General features: G+C 47.0%; 1 protein-coding gene across 2 annotated transcripts in view; it reads left to right on the top strand.

Moving 5' to 3' along the window:
- The first annotated feature begins 1,251 nt into the window (after positions 1-1,251).
- Positions 1,252-15,736, top strand: part of LOC103118015 (brorin) — a 32,668-nt gene continuing 18,183 nt past the window's right edge. Inside the window, exons 1-2 of one of the 2 annotated variants that reach the window (XM_060184733.1) lie at positions 1,252-1,495; positions 2,790-3,537. In XM_060184733.1, the coding sequence (XP_060040716.1) occupies positions 2,875-3,537 (663 nt within the window). In that variant the 5' untranslated portion in view covers positions 1,252-1,495; positions 2,790-2,874. The remainder of the gene's footprint in view (positions 1,496-2,789; positions 3,538-15,736) is intronic. The other variant, XM_060184734.1, reaches the window with a different exon arrangement.

Raw genomic sequence — 15,736 nt, forward strand, 5'->3', positions numbered from 1 at the left:
AAGAGAGAGGGGAGAGGGATAGGGAGAGGGAGAAAGAGAGAAAGAGGGAGGGGAGAGGGAGAGGGAGAGGGAGAGGGAGAGGGAGAGGGAGAGGGAGAGGGAGAGGGAGAGAGAAATCAGCTGTCCTGATTTTCCTAGTTTTATAGTCCCTTTGGGGGCTGGATGGGACCCTCAGGGATGTGCTTCTGCCTTTGTCTCATGGTGTTCACATCTACCTCCATCTGCAGGTTGTGACCTTTGCAGTCAGGTGAGGAGGGAGTGCTGGGGCAGGATATGCAGACACACTGGACCTCTGGCACCTTTTCCTGCCTTCCTTCAGTGTGCAGGGGCAGAGTGCTGCTTTCTCTAAGCAGACCTCCAACTCCTTGATTGGATTTTTTGGTAGTTTCTTGTTCTCACATCTTTATGCCTCTGGGCTCCTGAATGTTAAAAACAAGGAGCAGGGGGTTCCTTCTCATGTAAATTCTTATCCACTGCATGTGTCTACCCATATCTTCTTAGGTGACCATTTATTTCACTTAGCAATAGGGGAAAACTTTCCATACTCAGTATATAGATTGGTTCTTCTCATTGTTACACAATATGTGTGAATTTGCCATAGTTTATTTAATTACCTACTAAGCTGAATACCTGGCTTGCTTCCAACATTGTGGTATTATAAACAATACTATGGTGAAAACCTAAATAAAAATAATGACAGTTAATAGTAATAGGGTTAAAACACACACGCACACGCACACAAAGTCTCCTGTTCAATTTCCTGAATTTCAAATTGAACGTTTGGTTTAGTTATTTTTCAAGAGTGACAGAAAAGAAAAAGAAAAGAAAAAGGAAGAAAGAAAGAAAGGCATTCTGCAGAGAAGCAAAAGTCAGAGGGGCCCAATTAGGAAGCAAAATAAATAAATAATAAATAAATAAAATTAAGGCAAAGAAAAGGCAGGAAGAAATGGTCCAGAGAAGAATGACAAGGAGGTGAGTGGCAGCGGGGCTGAAGGTGGGCTGCGTTGCCAGCGAGAGTCCCAGGAGCCTGGTAGCCCTGGCAGGGTCACTGGGTGGCTAAGGGAGCGCGCCTGGGGCGATTGGAGGAGGGAGGAGGGAGGAGGGAGGAGGGAGGCGGGAGGCGGGCTTCCCTGCCGGCCTCAGTGCCATTAGTGGCAGGCCGCGCTCCAGGCGCCTCCTCCCTCGGCGCAACCAGCTTGCCCACCCGCCTCGTGGCCCCAGCTGCGGGTTTAAAGTGCTCCCGCGCCCGCCGGCTGGGAGGAGCAAGCGGGGTCCCAGGGGAGCGCTCGCGAAGGCGGCTCCCAGAAGAGCTGGAGCTGAACGGCCGAGCGAGCGGGGCCTCGTGGCCGCTGGCTGCGCAATAGGCGGCCGCGCGGAGACGCCCTAGCGGGGCCGCGCTGACAGCCGAACACGCAGGTGGGCTGTGCTCCGTGGGTCCTGCCGGCCGGAGGATGGGCGCCCCGGGGCCGCTGCTGCCCCTGCGCCCTGAGCTCATGTACGTAGCTGGGCGCCGCCGTCTAGGGCGAGAGTGCATGCTGGGGGTTCCACACCGGCAGTGCCTGTCCCCTCCTTGGGGTGCTGCTCCTTCCACCACGTCCCTCTAGGAAATTAGGAGGGGAGGTCGCACTGGGCGGAGAGCCTCCGAGCTGGGGCTAGGGGTGAGCAGAAGGCGCAGACGACCTGAGTTCTTCTCTGGGTTAGGGGTGGGGGTTAAGAGCTAGGGCGGCGGGGGGCGCCCTAGGGGTGGAGAGCAGAGAGGTTGGGCTGCCCCTCCTTTGGCATCTAGGGTTCTGCGGGGGGCTTTGGGTGACAGAAACTTTGGGGTGCAAAACGGCTTTTATAGAACCGTGAGTGGGAGAGGTTTTCCCCTACCCAGTACCCTGCATGCCCTTCCCCCCGTCCTCCACTTCTGTGTCGGGGGGGAGGGGTTCCCAGAGCCCCGCGGCCGGATTTAAACGTCGCCGGATAGGGTGCGGGTAGTCCCCGCAGCAGCCAGAACCAGAGCACCCCGTCCCCCCATGGGCGCCCAGGGGTGCTTGGGGCCGTCCTTATGGTCTGCGGAGCCTGGGGATGGGGGGCGCACAGCTGTGTCTGCACCCTCTCCCCTCCACAGCTGATACAATTAGAAAGTTGTCAGAAACCAACCGTGGGGATCCCAGGAGCTTTGCACTACACCTCCCACTCCTTTACCCCGAACCCCTCAAGCTGGAAAGGGGGAGGGGAGACTCCCGTGTTTCTTCTGGCACTGTTGCGGGGCTACTGCGGAATCCCCATTTAATGTCCTTTGGCAAATTGTGGCTTAGGGGACCAGGAGACGTGGCTTCGGGCACCGGGGCTGTGTGGCTCTGAGCCAACTGTGTGTGTGTTGGGCGGGGGGGGGGGGGGGGGGGTGCAACCCACCCTGTAACTTGGCTGCCTCCACTGCTAAGTCACGACTGGGCGAGAAGCTCTGCTGGCCAGTCGGCCGGGGCTTTTTTTTTTTTTTTTGCACTTGGGGCTCCACGATTAGGGAGGCGCTGGCGGCACAGTGGGGCTCCGAGGCTGGGCGCGCGGTCTGGCTGGCGGGTCCTCCGCGTAGCCTGAGCCCGGGGCCGGCGTTCGGGGTCCAGGTGGGGACAGGCGTCTGGGGGTCCAGGTGGGGACCAGGGTCCGGGGTTGTTTGGGGCCCGGGCAGGCATTGGGGATCCAGAGGTGCACCGGGGTCGCGTGGCGACTAGGATCCGGGGTCCGTGTAGCGCGCTGGGGTCGAGGGCTCGGCCTGGGAGTTCAGCTGTTCGCTCTCTCCGCAGGGAAGGCGGCTCCCGCTCGGTGGCGCGCCCCCCGGCTGTGAATGCCGCGCCCCGCGCCCGCCCGCCCCCCAGGACGCGGTAGGGGATGCCCAGCTCCACTGCCATGGCAGTTGGCGCGCTGTCCGGCTCCCTGCTGGTCACCTGCTGCCTGACGGTGGCTCTGTGCAGCCCGAGCATCCCGCTGGAGAAGCTGGCCCGTGCGCCCGAGCAGCCGGGCCCGGACAAGCGCGAGCACGCGGCGCGGGACGAGGGAGGAGGTGGCGGCCGGGATTGGCGGGGCCGGGGCGGTGGTGGGCGCGGGCCGGCCGGCCGGGAGGCGTGGAGCCGGCAGAGACAGGCCTGGGCCGCTCCGACCGGGGGCGCCAGCAATGCCGACGTGCAGCTGCGGCCCCCTCGCGGCGATACCCCGCAGGAGCAGCCCCCCGCCGACCTCCAGGACGCCGGCAGCCCTGAGTCGGCGCCCACACCCGAGCCGCCCGAGGAGTACGTGTACCCGGACTACCGCGGCAAGGGCTGCGTGGACGAGAGTGGCTTCGTGTACGCCATCGGGGAGAAGTTCGCGCCGGGCCCGTCAGCCTGCCCCTGCCTGTGCACTGAGGAGGGGCCGCTGTGCGCGCAGCCCGATTGCCCGCGCCTGCACCCGCGCTGCATCCACGTTGACACCAGCCAATGCTGCCCGCAGTGCAAGGAGAAGAAGAACTACTGCGAGTTCCGGGGCAAGACCTACCAGACTCTGGAGGAGTTCGTGGTAAGGGGCCGCACCCGGGAAAAGGGGGGAGTTGTAGAACTAGCGCTGTGCACTGTGCGCCCCCCTATTCCCCTCCACCTCCCCACTTTGGAGAAGCTCAGAGGTGTCCTAGAGTCTCCCTGCTTTCCAGTTCTTTTCACCCAGGTCGCACCTCTCTCCCTCTCCCTCTCCCTCTCCCTCTCCCTCTCCCTCTCCCTCTCCCTCTCTCTCTCGGTTTTTTTTTTTTTTTTTTTTTTTACATTCTCAGTGAAGAGGTGATGTTTTAAGAGCACGTGTGGCCAAACCAAAGGGCTTCCTTTTGTTGAAGGGTCCACACACCCTTCTAAGCTTCATTCTTGAGGGTATTAGTATGTCCTCAACTTGGAAGAATCACAAAGAGAGACAGTCATGTCTCAGGGAGAATTTTCTTATTGGGAGAAATTTATATATTGGCAGAAAGTAAGGACAACGGAAAAGAAGAAAGTACAAGTCATGTAGACATGTGGACCCCAGAAAGAGACAGAGACAGAGAGGAGGGTCCCAGTCTCCTGGTCTTCCCAGCCTTATAGTCCCTTCTGGGGAAAGGTGGGATGTGCTTCAGCCTTTGTCTCTAGGTGCTCACATCTGCCTCTATCTGCATGTTGTGGCCTTTGCAGTCTGGGAGCGAGGGAGTGAGGGGTAGAATATGCAGACACACTGGGCTTCTGACTCTGCCTTCTCTGGGCTTCCTGCAGGGTGCAAGGGGAGGGAGTACTACTTTCCCTAAATTGCCTTCCATCACTTTACTGTTCAGTCCAAAAGGGTGTCATTAGCATGAGGCCCCTGGCACTGGATGGGAACACTCAAAGAAAGACTTAGTGGCTGTACTTTGAACAGTAATTTACTGCTCCTCACTTAAAAGTGTTGCCAGTGATATCAAGCTCAACCTGTTTTCAAACATTGGGTAATTTACCGTGCCTTTTGGAATATATTCTTGCACTAATAGCTAATTAAGGGAGACTAGTCATATAAATAAGCCATTCTCTAGATTATGTGTTCAGGGTATCTTGCAGATGTTCTAGAAATTGAAAAGAAAAAGCTTGCTCACTGCATGCCAAAGCACAGAGGATGGAAAAACCGAGAAGTCCCTCTTCGAGGTTAAAACTTGTATTAGGGGACTAGTCTGAGGCATACCTGGTTAAGTGCATACATTACCATGCACAAGAACCTGGGTTTGAGCCCCTAGCCCCCACCTGCAGGGGGCCAAGCTTCACAAAGGGTGAAGCAGGTCTGCAGGTGTCTGTCTCTCCCTCTCTATTTCTCTCTGTCCTATCAAATTAAGGTATATAAAAAAAACTTAAACAAAAAAAAACATGCTGAAAAAGCTTGTTTTACTAGTACTGATGGGGCTGCATTTTTCATGTGACTTTACTTAGCTAAACCTAATACCAGGCTGCTATTTAAGGAGCAGAGGACTCTGAGACACAGAGTATGTAAATAAAATGTTGATGAAAAAAGAAAAAAAAAGGATGTGTGACTTCAGGATACCAAGATACCAAGATACCAAGCTCCTGATACCCAGAGCCTACTTCCAGATGTACCTATTTGCTGTTCACAAGTACCTTGCTTGAACCCTTTGGAAAAAATTCTTTAAAAATACATTGTGGTGGGATGGTGGTACACCCAGCTGAGTGAACATTACCATGTGTAAGGATCCAGGTTCAGGCATCTGGTCCCCCCACATGTAGGAGGGGAAACAGTGAAGCAGTGTTGTAGGCATTTCTCTTTTTCCCACTATATGTATCTCCCCCTTCTCTCTCAATTTCTGTCTGTCAAAAGAAAAAAAAAAAGGCCACTAAGAGGGTTGAGTTGGATTTGTTGTACTGGCACTGAAGCCCAGTGATAACTCTGTTGGCAATTAAGAAAAAAAAAAGGGGGGGAAAGAAAACATTAATTGGAAATGCATAAAAGACAAGCCTTTGTTGTTCAACTTAAAGGAAAGGCCTCTATTCACAAAGCACTTGTCACCTACATAGAAACCTCTCCCTGTATTTTGAGGACAAGGCAAAGGGGGCCATATCTTCTGGTGGGACTCAGGAGAGGGGAAATTTCCATGTTAAAATGCACAGGTCCCATTGGGAGTGAAACAAAACTCATTTGAGCTTTTCTAAGATTATAAAAACAAAATAAAACTGTTCTAAAAGCAGTTTTTTAATGCATAATTGTATATACAAAATTCAACAGTTCCCAGTGCCAGTTTACCTATTCTTTTACTTTTCCATAGTGAAAGAGAAACAACACAGCACTGCTTCACTTTTCTTGGAGCTTCCTGTTGCCATCCATGTACTCCCATGTGGTACCTGGACATGAACCCAGATCCTCAGTTAAGGTGTCCCTGTATCACTATAGTCAATTTTTTTTTGGTCCTCAGAGAAGATTAACTGCTCTAGTCCAATGTTTCTGAGGGGGAGATAGCCCCCCTGACACGCACCCCCCTGTGAAAATGCTGGTTCAAAGCAATGAAGTCCCTTACTAAAACAAACAGAAAATACTGTGGTCCCAGCTCTTCTTCCAGTGTAGTGTAGCTCGATTGGAACTTACTCTTCATCAGCTATTTTTGCCCATCAGTTGTTTTTGATCAGTAAATTGTATGTACTTTATATAGACCCATAGTCATTTCTTTCTAGTATGTCATGAGGTAGACTAAAGAACTAATAATAATAACTGAACGTAAGTCCAGATGTATCACAGAGTGTCCATGGGTCTGCCTGGAATCACAGGTATAAGAAAGTATTCAGATTTCTGCTACCATGCTCCATTATTAAGTGCTGGCTGCTATGAAGATGCATTTGCTTGGGATAGAGGGGATCTCGTTTGATATCTGTTTTCAAAAGTTGGTCATCAATAAATAGAATGATTCTCAAACTCTGGATGTGCAAAGTGGTAACAGTAGAGAGGAAATTAGAAAGATTACAATCTTTTTGCAAGAATTTTAAAAAATCAATAAACTTACTTTTAGAGTATTAAGTGCATCTTTCATCTTCAAGTGACACTATTCTTCACTTTCATCTAGTCATTACCATTTCTAAGGTGCTGCAGAAACTGGTACAAATTTTATTTAATATCTCAGCACCTGTCATCTATAAATAGTTATAGAGCCAGGGAGGAAGTTCAGCCACAAGAGCGCATACCTTACCATATGGTGGGACTCAGGGTTCAACCCAGCAGCACTTGGGAGCTTCATGGTGGTGTTGTGGTACTTCTCCTTCTTTGTGTCTCTTAGTCTCTTCCTCTCCATCTCTGACATTTTTTTAAAGAGATGTTGGCCAGGAGCATTGGAGTCATGCATGTGTGAAACCTCAGCATTACAATGTATAGAGGTACAGAGAGATATACACACATACACACAGTATAGAACAAATTCATTGACGATGTCTTGCTCATTCATTTCTTCCAGTATCAGGAAATGTCTAGGCATGTTCCTCATTTAGTGTGCTTTTGTGCATATCATTCTAGACTTTATTCTTTTTTCTTTGATCTGCAGAAGATGCAGTACTTGATAGAGTTGTTGGGATAGTTGAGGGTCAGCTGTGAGTTCCAAGGGTTTTTAAAATTCGGTGATGGAGAACTGTGTGATTTTGAGGGTAGGGCATGAAGACATTTACATGCGAGTTCTGAGTATTTGGGGCTTTAGAAAGTGATCAGTTGTACCCCTCTTATCCTATGGATCCTATGGTTTAGTCAATGTTTCCTTTTTATAAATAAAAAATTACATCAAGAAAAAAGAAAGTGATCAGTTGTAGTCTGTAGTTTGCATAGCACAGAAAGCATGCAGTTGGGGGAAATAGATCATTTACTCAGTGAAGCACTTTGCAAGTCTCTGAAGAAAATGTAATTCAGATGGAAGTTGTGGTGCAATAGGCTTATGTTTGGAATGCTATTTACTGCTGCAAGGAAGGGGTTGAAAGGGGCATCAGCATCTTTACCTACTAGACATAGAGGTGTTTAAGTAGTCTGTTCTCTAAATTCAAGAGGGAAGCGTGTGTGTGTGTGTGTGTGTGTGTGTGTGTGTGTGTGTGTGTGTGTAGTGAGGAGTTGCTGATGCAAAGCAGATAAGCAGCTGGAGGAGACTGGGCTAATAATCATGGGTGTCTGGAGTGAGAAGCAGACAGTACTCCATCCAGATTGCTTCGTGCTGCCCTGTGCTTGGACCCTGGTGAAAGATTAGCAGCTGTCTTCTATGCTTTTTTTTTCCCCTTGGGTATTTGTCTATATTCTGCTCTCTGCCTACTCTTAAGACCTACTTTTCTCTCTCTACTCTTTACCCCCTCACAGCTGCGTTTCCTGATTGCCTGGTTATTCTCAGCCAATGCAGAAGACCTTCCAGAAAATACAGTTAGACTGCTGATAATAATTAGAGGCAAATAAATCCTCACTCTTCTAGGGAGACGTGCAGTTTAATTTGTACATCAAATAAAATCATAGTTGCTAATAAAATTTTCTCCTGCCTCTGGAATTATGCCAAATGCCCTGTTCTTCAATTTATTACCAGGAGGTACCTAACTTTGAATAAGAAAGTCTGTCTATTGATTCAGATTAAAAAAAAAAAAAGTGAATAATATCTTCATGTGCTGTTGGCTTTCCAGGGTGTAGTCATCCTTTAGGATTAATTCTATTCATTTTTTCATACAAAGTACTGAATACCTGTGGTGCAAATAAATAAGAACTCTATTGTTTAATAGTCCAAGATGCTAGAAATCTGAGTTCAAGTTGCTAGTACGCTTGGAATCTTCTTGGATCTTTCTCCTTGGTACATAGATGACCATCGTCTGTGCTTCTTCAAATGTCTTTCTCTTTGCTCATGTCTCTCATGAGCACATGTCTGACAACTCTTAATAAGAATTGTCCTTTCCTTTTATAAGGACACCTGTTACCTTGGATTGAAGCCAACACTATGACCTCATTTTAACTTTAATTGCTTCCCTACATACCCACTTTCCAAATATTAAGGCATTAGGGATATAAACTGGAGTGCTGATGGTACAGAATCCAGCCTATAAAATCAGTTGTTCAAAACCGAAATTTGTTTCATAAACATGAACCAAAAGAGATGGGAGGGATGGTATAGAGGGAGGGGTGTATTAGCAGCATTATTGGAAGAAAGAATTTATACAGATGGGGGGGTAGGCAGTAGTGCATCTGGTTAAGTACACATGGCATGAAGCACAAAGACCTGCATAAGGATCCAGGTTCAAGCCCCTGGCTTGTGGAGGGGAGTTTGCAGGTGTCTGTCTTTCTCTCCCTCCTCTGTCTTCCCCTCCTCTCTTGATTTCTCTCTGTCCTGTCAAACAATAATAACAACAATAAAAACAAGGGCAACAAAATGAGAAAAATGGCCTCCAGGAGCAATGGATTCATAGTGCGGGCACTTAGCCCCAGCAATAACCCTGGAATCAAAAAAAAAAAAAAAGCCATACAATGCTTGGTAACAAACTAGATGCCTGATAAACATAATTAAGCAACTCACTTCAACCTCATTGATTTTTGTATCTATTTCATCATAAGTGCCACTTTAGAGTCCTCATACTAGGTAAGTAGATATGTTCTTCTAATGTATATAATTGACAGGTTGCTGTGAAAGGCTTTGGGAAGCTGTTTTAATATCATCCCTAATGACTGATTACCATGAAGATCAGCAGCAAATCACATGCGCGCGCACACACACACACACACACACACACACACACACACACACACACACACGCACACCATCAATAGTAAAACATTCCATTTTGGACAACAATAAGAGTTGTTCCCCCTCATGGAAATCTTGAATCCCCGGGGGGACAGTGAAGATGGAAATGGGATCTGTAAGCACGCTTCAGTGTTTTCGAGAACTTAATGGAATTTGTGCCACTCCTTGAAATAAGAACAAAGGACAACTAAAGTTTCACCTTGCTGTGCTTTTAGCTGGGATGATACCAGTTCTTTGTGCTCACGCTCATTACCCAAGTTGATCAGGTATTCCAACTGGTGGTAGTATAAGTCTTTAAAAAAGAGAGAGAGAAATGTATTATTGCTGAGTGCTGCTTGTGAGCTGGATTTCAGTGCCTGAGGTCTGGGGTGGGGATGGGGAAGTCCCTGAAAGGGATAATTGCAGGTGGGATGGTTTATAGCCACTGAGTTAAATCAGACCCTCTCCTGCAGTTTTAGTCCTGCAGTTATAAAGTCCCTCTCCTAAGAGTTTACTAATGAAAAATGTTTCCTACCTGAAATATGTAATCCAAAGTTCCATCTGAACAGGTGCTCACTGCAGATATGAGAGAGTGCCAGTGACAAGAAAGACTTGACTCTTCATAGTTTCAGTCAGTTGGCAAGCATATTCTTTTGGCCAGTGTTACTTAACCAAAAACAGTATCATTGTTACTTAGCTTTGCAAATTAAAATCCCTCAAGCCAAGTAGCACTCCCATTCCAGTGCACATATGTTATGTATGTATATATGATATACACTTCACGGAAGAGGTTTTTTTTTTTTGAGTTTGTGGTATTTTCTCTGTTTTAAAGGAGGAAAACTTAGAGGTACAGACAGGAGAGAAACTTGATCAAGTCATGAGGCTAGTAAAGGATAGAGTCAAGAACTGAGTCCTAGTCTGAAACTGTGTGCAGATCCAACTTTGCCCTCCTACCCACCTGAACAGATGGTGCTGAAGAGGCAGCTTGTGTGTGCCAGAGAGAATGTCTAGCACCTGGAGAAGAGAAAGCCTACATCTGCTTGGAAGCAAGGTCCAATAAACATTAGCTCAGTTCATTTACGTGCCTGCTTCTGTGGACTTCTCCTATGTTTGATGCCAGCCTTCTAGGATAAGGTGAGTAGCTGAGTGCTTCAAAGTATGAAATCTGATCTGTAGTGAGAGCAGAGGCAACAGGTTTTGGAAGCTCCCCATGGCAAGGGGGATGGGGCAGATTCTTGTGAGCAGTGGAGGGAAGACTAGTTTTCAGGGTAGGCAGGGATTGCCAGTCATCCGCAGGGGTAAACAGTCCCCCCCCCTCCCCCCCCAGAGAGTAGCTTTATCCCAGAGAGGTTTTGCTCTTGGCTCACTGAGGAGAAGACATTTGTTTGGCCAGCGTAGGTGCTTAACAAATGAGATGTTCATACAAATGCCCAGACTGCCAATTTGTTGGGAAGAGAATGATGCCTGAAGGGAGTCATCTGTGACATCCACTGGGAGCTAGACAGATGCCCTTTTGGAAGGAGTTTGCTCTCCTGCTGACCACATCTCCTAGCCTTACTTTCTAGGGTGCCATTACCACATGGCTTCACAGTGCCTCTCTGTTCACTGGCAGAGACATTTTGCCAGAGGAAATGGGTATTTCACTAAAAATCCTCAGCCACCTGAGTGCAGAAGAGACTTGGTCCCACTCTCTCAAGTCCTGCCCCTTGAGTTGGGATAGAGAGTTAACTTCCAGAACTGTGTGGATAAGGCATTTAGCATTTAATAAGCTGATGGAAGAAGCTCTCATTCAGTTTCCTTCTTTTATTTTCCTTCTCTCTTTTTATTGCCACCAGAGTTCTGCCTGTAAAACCAGTCAATTGCTTCTGTTGGCCATTTTTCCTTTTTATCCCCTCTTTATTAGACAGGAAAGGGAATTGAGAGGGGAGGGAGACGAGAGAGAGAGACAGAGAGATAGCTTCAGCCTTGCTTCATTGTTTGTGAAGCTTCCCCTCTGCAAGTGGGGAGCAAGGACTCAAACCTGGGTCTTTGTGCATGATAACATGTGCACTTAACCAGGTATACCACCACCTGGCTCATCTCTTTCAATTTCATTCTGGACCCTTTGGATGATTCTTGGGGACTTTTTATTTTCAGGTGACAGAAGGTGTGAGTTTCCTCTTTGTGGAGCACATTCTCAAAATTGGAGGACTTCTTTACTAAAGTACTTTGGACATAAAATACCCTGAACATGTGGGGTAAAAAGCCCATCTTGTGGGATGTTGGGTAATCTGTTTAGCATTTCTCTCCGGTGACTCCCCCCTAGATGGTGTTTGATATCTGCAGAAGGTCGTTGCAGAGTGTGTATCACCAGAATTTATTTATATGTATATTTTTCTGTTTTTACTTTTTATTATCTTTATTTATTTATTGGATAGAAGCAGCCAGAAATTGAGAGAGAAGGGGGGACAGAGAGGAAGGGAGACAGAGAGACACCTGCAGCACTGCTTCACCACCTTGAAGCTTTCCCCCTGCAGGTGGAGACCAAGGACTCAAACCTAGGTCCTTGAGCATTGTAACATGTTCACTCAACAAGGTGTGTCAACACCCACCCACCCCCAGAATTTATTTATTTATTTAATTTGAGAGGTAAGAGAATAGAAGGAGAGAGAGAGAGAGAGAGAGAGAGAGAGAGAGATGAAGAATTGCTTCACCATTCTTAAAGCTTCACCCCCTACAGATAGGAAGCAGGGACTTAAACCCAGGTCCTTGCACACAGTAATATGTGCACATAGACGTGTGTGCCACTGCCTGGCCCCCGAGTGTGTGTCATTATTAGGGACTGGCTGCTGTGGCGACTGCTAATACAGAGGCCACCACCAAGCCTGACAAACTCCAACAACAACATCCTTCTTGCATTTCTTTATTGAAAAGTATGAATAATTGCATGTGTCAACCACTCGGTTAGGTACCGAGACACAGTGACATGGCAGCCTGTCCCCTATATTTGGGCAGCACCCCTAGAGTGGGCTGTGTGGGTAGGAGCAGCAGAAGGACCTTTGAGGAGTACACAGTATTGGCTAATTAAGAAATTAATTATATCATTTATCAATGTCTTTACTGAGCTGGAACCTTGTATACACAGGATGTCACTGGCCCCTGTCATGTTTATATGCAGAAGGAGGCAAAGAAAGAGACATTTTAGCCTCCGAACTTCCTCTGGTGCCTTAGCATCTTCTCTGTGGTCCTGGAGCTTGAATTTGTGGCCCAACCTAATCAACCATCCCTCTAGTCAGATAGCATGCCTTTGAATAACATAGAGATCTCGGGGCAGATGTTTTGGGGAAGAAAAGGAAAACAAGAGTTTCTCTCAAAAAAAGCAGCTGTGAGGCTGGGTGAAGGAGGTGCTTTTCCAAGCCAGCTCCCAGGCCCTGCAGCCAAGCTTCCCGTGTGGTTCTGACCACAGAGCTGGAAATCATTGCTGCTTATTGGTTCTGAGGCAGAGCTCCTGCCCGCTGGATTTTGCTTCTCATTCTGTTTCTCTTGGGCACTGAGGTGCGGCCAACACATGGAGTGTCTGTGGAATCTGCAGTGAAGGGTGATGTCAGGCACCTGCCCAGGGCTCTGGGACCTCTTACAAAAAGATATAGAGCTAGAGGATTAAAATTAAAACTGTCAAGCCAAGTGGTGGCTTACCCAGCAGAACACATGTGTTAACCATGCACAAGGACCCAAGTTCAAGCCCCTGGTTCCCAGCTGCAGGAGGGAAGCTTCATAAACAGTGAACCTTTTGATTTATCTCTGTCTCTATCCAATAAATGAATAAAATATTTCAAAAACCAAACAAACTAATATAAATACTCCATGTGGCTGTGCATATATATATCCAGAGATGGCAGAAATGGCTTTTGCTTCAGACACCATAAGCCCCAGTTTCACCTGGAAATTATGGAAGCCCTATAGCCCCAAATGTCTCCTTGTAGAAGACTGCTGAAAATGGGTGGGGAGACTGTACAAAGGCACCAGGTTCAATCCCCACACTACCATAAACCAGAGCTGAGCAGTACTCTGGTAAACAGATAAATAAAACCCAGAGAAGTAAATGAAATCTGGGGTGTTGTATATTTTTTTTAACTTCGTTTAAAAAATTGGCAATTAATGATTTACAATAAATATAGTTGTTGCTACAAGTATAAAAATTCTCAATTTTCTGCAAAACACACATCTTCAGCCTAGGCCCTTAATGGTTTGCTGCAATGATTCCCCCCCCCCCTTTTTTTAATTTAACTTACAAATTCTCTTTAGAATTATGTTTACAATGTCTTTCCTCTACCCACTCCCTCTTCTCTTTCTCTGTTTGAAAAGAGACTCGGATAAGACAAACAATCTGCTTTTCAGCAAGCCTTTCCCTCATCTTCATTGGCTCTTGTTAGGGCATCCAGAACACTAACTCCACATTCATTGAGACTCCTGCATTGCTGACAGCTATGCTCAGAGGAAGCAGGACCTCAGCCAGCAACTGTCACAACAGAATCTCAGTTCTCATACCAGGGTTTGAACCTCAGGGTTCAAAGTTGCCCTGGACTGTGGTGGGGGTGCCCTTGTCCTGTGAAGCAGTGCTACTCTGAGCATGATTTGTCACCACTTGCTGGCAGTTCATCCCTGTTGGAATGTTAGAGTGAATGAGCTAAATCCTAAGGAATCAAACACATCTATCCAAAGAGACCTGTGTATTCCTCTGTTCATACCAGTACAATTTGTAATAACCCAAATTTGGAAGCACCTAGGTGTTCAACGACAGGTGAGTGGCTAAGAAAGTTGTATATATACACAATGGAATGCTATTTAGCTATTAAGAATGAATTCAGCTTCTTCACCTCATCTTGGGGGGAGCTTGAAGAAATCATTTGAAGTGACATAAGCCAGAAAGAGGAGAGTAAATATGAGATGATCTCACTCATGGACAGAATCTGAGAAATAAGACCAGAAAAGGAAACATAAAGCAGAACTTGGACTAGGTTTGGTGTATTACACCAAAGCAAAGGACTCTGGTGAGCAGGGTGGAAGTGGGGAGCTTTCACTTTCTGGTGCATGGAGGTGGGGGTGAGAGTGTTTTGTACTCACCTATTGTGGTAAGATCAGAAATTGTACCCATGTATCAACTGTACTTACTGTAAACCATTACCTCCCCACCCCAGTAAAAGGGAAAAAAGAAAGGAAACATATCCAAGGCAGAGCAAGGCATGCAGTGACCTAGAGTATGCTTTTCAGCCTGTCTAAGCGGGTGTTTGTTTCTTCCATGAGAGCAAAGGTCCCTTCTGGGTTCCCCTGGCCTCCAGAAAGCCAAGAAAATAAGCTGCCTATGCTCTGAGTGCAGGCAGGTGGCAACAGAGAAGTGTCCATGGGTGATTTGGACCCTGTTCCTGCAACTTTGACAGCCTTAGGCAAAGCACAGAGAAGCTGCCTGGCTGTCTTTATTACTCTTTGCTTCAGGGCAGTGTTTTCTTCGGCTATTTCTAATGAACCTGCCTAAAGGCTACAGCAGGGTCCTGTTCACTTTGGTTTATGTGTCTATCTGTGCTCGGAAGAAGACACATACCTGCATTCTGCCAGTTTGTTGCAGTCCCCACCACTCCCTACAGCTGCTTAGCTCCCCACCTAGTTTGCCTACTTGAGAAAGGACTCTGAGAAGTGGTGTTTTTTTTTTTTTTTTTTTTTTTTTTTTTTTTTTTTGTCATCATCAGATTATCAGGGCTTCATAGTTCTAGGATGACTTTCAGATAAAGAAATTGATTGACTGATTGATGAGAGACAAAGAGGTGGATGGACAGTGAAAGCACAGACAACCTTATTGAAACTTCCTTCAGTGCAGTGGGGGCTGCACTCAAACCTACCTGGGTTGTGCACATGGCAAAGCAGTACATTTGCCGAGCCCCACCTGAGAATTTGAATGTGTGATCCTAGAGGCAAAGCAGTCACTGTGCCACACCCTCACATCCATCTTTTAAAAGTCTTTTCTCTGGAAGACGTTTAATTTGAGTCATTACACATTAAGTAAAATGCATGCTTTGTGTTTCTTTATTTCCCCTAAAAGATTATCTTTGATTCTCCACTCTAATTAAACCTGAAGTGTTTAGACCCCCCCTTGGGTATATGCATGTGTGTGTATGCACACACATTCTCTCTCTCCCCCCCCCCCTCTCTCCTTCCTTCCCTCCCTCCCTCCCTCCACAATGAAAGAGTGAGAGAGACCACAACACTGAAACTTTTTTCAGTGCAGTTAGGGCTAGACTAGAACCAAAGCAGCAGCTCCCAATTCCAAGTGAGCTATTTTGACAGCTTTTTTTCTTTCCTTTTCTATTTATTTATTTTCTTTTATCTTCTCCAGAGCACTGCTCAGCTCTGGCTTATGGTGATTTAGGGCATTGAACCTGAATTTCATGCTTCAGAGCCTCAGGCATGAAAGTCCTTTGTAGAATCAGTATGCTATCTCCACTGTCCTCTGCCCATTCCATCTTTTTTTTTTTT

Source organism: Erinaceus europaeus, unplaced genomic scaffold (assembly GCF_950295315.1).
Source record: "Erinaceus europaeus unplaced genomic scaffold, mEriEur2.1 scaffold_515, whole genome shotgun sequence".
Taxonomy (NCBI): domain Eukaryota; kingdom Metazoa; phylum Chordata; class Mammalia; order Eulipotyphla; family Erinaceidae; genus Erinaceus; species Erinaceus europaeus.